This window comes from Dipodomys merriami, unplaced genomic scaffold, assembly GCF_024711535.1.
Source record: "Dipodomys merriami isolate MVZ:Mamm:240054 unplaced genomic scaffold, mDipMer1.0.p SCAF_21, whole genome shotgun sequence".
In the NCBI taxonomy this organism is placed as follows: domain Eukaryota; kingdom Metazoa; phylum Chordata; class Mammalia; order Rodentia; family Heteromyidae; genus Dipodomys; species Dipodomys merriami.
In genome coordinates this window covers 5,606,435-5,611,491 of record NW_027203493.1, presented here as the reverse complement: position 1 = coordinate 5,611,491, position 5,057 = coordinate 5,606,435, and the positions used below count along the sequence as shown (strand labels likewise).

Here is a 5,057-nt window from a genome sequence, read left to right as displayed (position 1 = left end):
TTAATCTGCTCAAGAGATTGTTAGTCTTTAACTTTTGGTTCTAGATTAAGAGATTAAATTATTTTCCTAATCACCTTTTCCATGATAACTTCTGAGTCTTCTACTTCAGAGTATTATTGATTTCTCCAAAATATTCGTTGCCTTAGTAACAATGACCAAAGATATGTGAGCATGTTTGTACAATTACCAGCAGATTTTCATTTGTTTTCATGTCTACATTGGGTACTTGTGAGGGGATAGGCTTTTATTTTGCTTAATTTTGCCACCTACTGGGTTTTTCCAGGTAAGCCATATTATCCTAAAAGAATAAGAAAATAGGCAATAGATTCAATTGAAAAATTCCATTGAAAGGGAAATTTACAGTGTTTTTTTTTTTATTGTTGTTATTTAGAAGCAGGAGTTTTCACAGTAGGCTAGCTCTCAATGCTCTTTGTTTCCACTCTCTAGTACTTGTACAAACATGTACCAACATAAGCAGGTATAATTATGTTTTGGAGGACACTTCACATAGAATAGTTGATGAAATATTATAACAACTGGAGAGATATGACTCAAAAACAATTATACTTATTACCTGATTCATACGCTCTGTATATTATCTCTACAATAACAATAAAAAATAAAAGCTATACAAAAATCTCAGATCACAATGTTTCAAACATAAAAATAAAAGTGAACATTAGGTGAATCTTCCAAATTTTACTATCAAAATGTTATGCCCTAGGAAGCATACTGGTGAAAATTTTCTTAAATACTTAAATATATGGTTTGATGCTTAAGTCTGATTACAAATTTAATTGAATTGTAAATGTCTAGGCGATCAATAAAATACAGCAAAGTATGTATCTGTGGCGGCATTTCTAGTGAAGAGATTGTCAAAAAACTCAGATAAAATCAAGAGTTTATGCTGAAAAGTATTGACAGTTCACTATGATGTCATCTGTCATAGATGAATCTAGAGTCACCAAAAGTTGTAACAGTACAAGTAGAAAGTTTTGGAAGGAGGTGAGCAGTAGGGTAGACAGAGGGGCAAAAAAAAAAAGTGGGAGTAAAAATAGTCAAAGAACATTAAATACATATTTGAAAATTTCATAATGAAGCATATTATTTTACATTTAGTAAAGACTTATAGATGAAGCAGTGTATATATTTGAATAAACTATGTACTGATTATTTTATGAACAGAATTATTTTAGTATGGTAAGATAGCAAATTACTAGTTAAATTGAAACAAATTCTTTCAAGTTATTTTTCATTGTCAGATGACTTCTGTTCTCATCTTTGAAGAAGAAGTTATACCCTCTCCTTTGCTTATGTCTTTGTTATGTATATGGACATACAAATGTTTATTCTTTATTGTGTAGAATAGAGATATTCAGTGCTACCTCCCTTGTGGAATCTGTCTCTCTGTCAAGTGCCTGACTGATAGGATGCAATTTACTAAGCCAAGAAGATTTTTTGCATGGACAGGTCTGCAAAAATTTTGATTATATATCTCAAACTGGAAGAAGTAGCAAAAATTCTGTAATAGATGGTAATGTACCCATAAAATGGAGTGATCTTGCACAGCAATAATTATAGTTTTGGGACGTGTACTTCTTTGCTCTCTTTTATGGATCTTGCTTGTTTCTTTGTTATTCACTAAAATTAGTGGCCTATATATCTTTTTTTTCACCTGAAATATTTTATATTTCATTTTCTAAGCCCTTAAAAAATTTTCCCATTTATCACAAAGGTTTTTCGATGCATGGAGTGAATCACAACAATTTTTAGACAACTAATCATTTCATTATTTCTTTTTATTTTCTCATTTGTACAAAATGGTAGTGATTTGACAAATTAGAGTCAGTGAGTATTCTGAATATGAAATCATTGCCTGCTCCTTAACATCAATTATTTTACTATTGCATTGTGTTTCCTCCCAGCATGCAATATTCATTACTCTGGAACATTTGTGTAACTAAGTATTTGTGTAAGTTTTAATTTTTAATCAGTTGATTGCTTTATTTATCATCAGAAAATACCACTAATCTCTTCAAGACTTTTCTCATAGCATTTTTCATGTCTTTATTCCTAAGTGTATAAATCAAAGGGTTGAGCAAAGGGGTAAGCATGCTGCAAAATATTGCCATGATTTTATCAGAGGAGAAGGCAGAAGGAGGTCTGGCATACATAAAAATACATGGGACAAAGAACAAAATCACCACTGCTATGTGGGACCCACAAGTGGAAAAGGCCTTCCTCCGCCCTTCAGAACTGTGATTTCTCAGAGAGAACAAAATGACCCCGTAGGAAACCAACAACAAGAAGAAGATGATAGTGCAGATAGAGCCACTGTTGGCAATCACGAAAAGCCGAAAGATGTGTGTGTCTGTGCATACAATGTTCAGTAAAGGGTGCAAGTCACACATGATGTGATCGATGATATTGGAGCCACAGAAGGGCAGCTGGGAAGCAAAGAGAACTTGCCCAATGGAATGCAAGAAGCCCCCTGCCCATGCCATGCCCACCAGAATGCCACAAAGCCTCCAGTTCATGATGGAAGAGTAGTGCAATGGTTTGCAAATGGCCACATAGCGGTCATAGGCCATGGACGTGAGAACAATGACTTCTGTACCAGCGAGGAAGTGCTCAGCAAAGACCTGTATCATGCAGCCTTCAAAGGAGATGGTATTTCTCTCGGCCAGGGCATCTGCCATGGCCTTTGGGACAATCACAGAGGAGAAGCATGCATCCAAGAAGGACAGGAAGGTCAGAAAGAAGTACATCGGGGAGCTCCGTAGTGCAGGGCTGCAGACAATGGTCACCACAATGAGCATGTTACCCCCGATAGTGGAGATATAGATGACCAAAAACACAACAAATATGACTTCCTGAAGCTTGGGATTCTGTGAAAGCCCCAGAAGAACAAATTCAGTTACAGTGCTCCAGTTTTGCATGGCTTCTCAGGAAAAGGTGAAAGCTCTAAAAGAAAGAAACACATGGAATCATAATTCCAAGAACAAAAAGAGTACTTCTGGCTAATTTACTATATAGTGATCACCAACAAGCTGGTTTCACACCATGTAAAGTCATCATGTTTATATCATTACTGATTGAACATAAAATTGAAGATAGGAAGTATTCAAGTACAATGAATTGTTCAATACTTTAAAATATGAATTCTTTAAAAATACTTTCAAATCAATTTTTTTCTCAAGGGCCAACTTTTTAGTCAGTAGTGGCTTCCTGGATTGAATTATTGAGAATTTAAAATATGAATTCTCCAAAACAAGATCAATAGAAAGCCCACAGATTGGGAGAAGATCTTCACTAGCCATACAACGGACAGGGGTCTCATATCTAACATATACTTGTAACTCGAAAAAATCAAATCTCCCAACAACAAATCCTCAAAGAAACAACTGTTCGATAAATAAGTGGGCTAAAGACTTGAAGAGAAACTTCTCTGAAGAGGAAATAAGAATGGCCAATAGACACATGAAGAAATGCTCAACCTCTATAGCCATAAAAGAAATGCAAATCAAAACAACATGGAGGTTCCACCTCAACCCAGTTAGAATGGCTATAATCAAAAACTCTAACAACAACAGATGCTGGAGGGGATGTGGACAGAAGGGAACCCTATTGCATTGATGGTAAACTTGTTCAACCACTTTGGAAAGCAGTATGGAGGTTCCTCTAAAGACTCCACATAGAGCTCCCCAATGACCCAGCAATCCCACTTTTGGGCATTTACCCAAATGATCATAAACAAGACCATATTAAAACTACCAGCACAGCTATGTTTATTGCAGCGTTATTTACCATTGCTAAAATATAATACTTTTGATCGCTTTTATCTCATGAGCCAGCTTTGAATAATCAGCAGTAGCTTCTTGGCTTTCTGCGACACATTCCAGTTTGGAAGCAGGATTATATTTTCTTAATCATGCTTATGATTTTCAAGGAATTAAAATCAGTGACTTGAATTCTATTCCTGATCAGGAGACTTTTTACCTGCAAAGAGAAGAAAAAATGACATGTAATTAAGATTCACATACAAATCACGACCACCTCTCAAGCATTTCTCTAAATCTCTGAACCAAGATGGGCAATTCACTGCACAAATTATTTCCTTATAGAAGGGAATTACAGTTTCCAAATGTTTCCTGATGAGTAAATGTAGTAATTCACAAGAAAAGAATTTGAACCTGCAGAGCAGTTTTACTGTACAGGCTGGAATGCATTCCTTCTCCCCTTTAACATCAAACCTCTCTGCCCTACCAAATCAAGAGGGAAGGAGACAGGAAGGTGTCCTTTCCAGTAGGGACTTCAGTGTCGGTGTGTCCTTTGTACCTGTAACAGAGTATATGATTTCTTAGGCATCTTGATGATGGAAACAAAAAAAAAATGTCGTAGAACCAAAAGAAGATTTCTCCTATAAGTAGACATCACTTTGATGAATAATTGTTTCCTTATTTGTACCTCTTAGCCAATAAGCATAGTAATATGTCTAATACAGTGTATACATATCCATATACATGCTAAGCAGGTAATTAAAAGAGTAAGGGACATATTTGTCAGAGGTAAAAGTAAGTGGGCTTTTATGAATGGTACCTTGACTTAACCAAAATGATTTAAAACTCTCAGTGAAATTAGAAAGCTTATGATTTAGTATATGAGGTTATTCTTGTTTTGAATCGACCATTTGCATCAATTTAGGTATTCTTAAAATTGATACAGGGTTATAAATTTTGTGTCCCATTCAAAACTCTCACCAAGTAAACAAGAATACAAAGCAGACCCCAATGTGTCATTTTAGGAAACCATAACAATTTATTTAAAAATAATACCAAAATATTGCTATATAATCCAGCAGTAGATAGCTTAGCCTAAGGATAAAGCAGGAAAGACAAAGAAGAGCAATGAATAAAACTGTTGCCACCAGCTTCATGCAGACGAGCTTAATTCCAGGCTCTTTTGGTTTTTGTCTGGCCTAAAATAACTGATGAAAAATGTTCATAACTGCCACTTCATTGATAATCTTTTAAGATAAGTCTGTGTTCCTCATACCC

The 5,057-nt window shown here is 35.3% G+C and overlaps 1 protein-coding gene across 1 annotated transcript; it reads right to left on the bottom strand.

Annotated features, from left to right (window-relative positions):
- Positions 1 to 2,003: 2,003 nt before the first annotated feature.
- LOC138833678 (olfactory receptor 4C15-like) lies at positions 2,004 to 4,011 on the bottom strand. Its single transcript, XM_070031968.1, has 2 exons — positions 3,993 to 4,011; positions 2,004 to 2,941 (listed from the first exon to the last, which is right to left on the bottom strand). Exon 2 carries the CDS (start codon positions 2,937 to 2,939, stop codon positions 2,004 to 2,006), a length of 936 nt encoding a protein of 311 aa, XP_069888069.1. The 5' UTR covers positions 2,940 to 2,941; positions 3,993 to 4,011.
- Positions 4,012 to 5,057: the final 1,046 nt, after the last annotated feature.

What these genes read in the sequence shown, in the direction of transcription:
- LOC138833678 (XM_070031968.1), bottom strand. Translation starts at nt 2,939, where the DNA reads ATGCAAAACTGGAGCACTGTAACTGAATTTGTTCTTCTGGGGCTTTCA.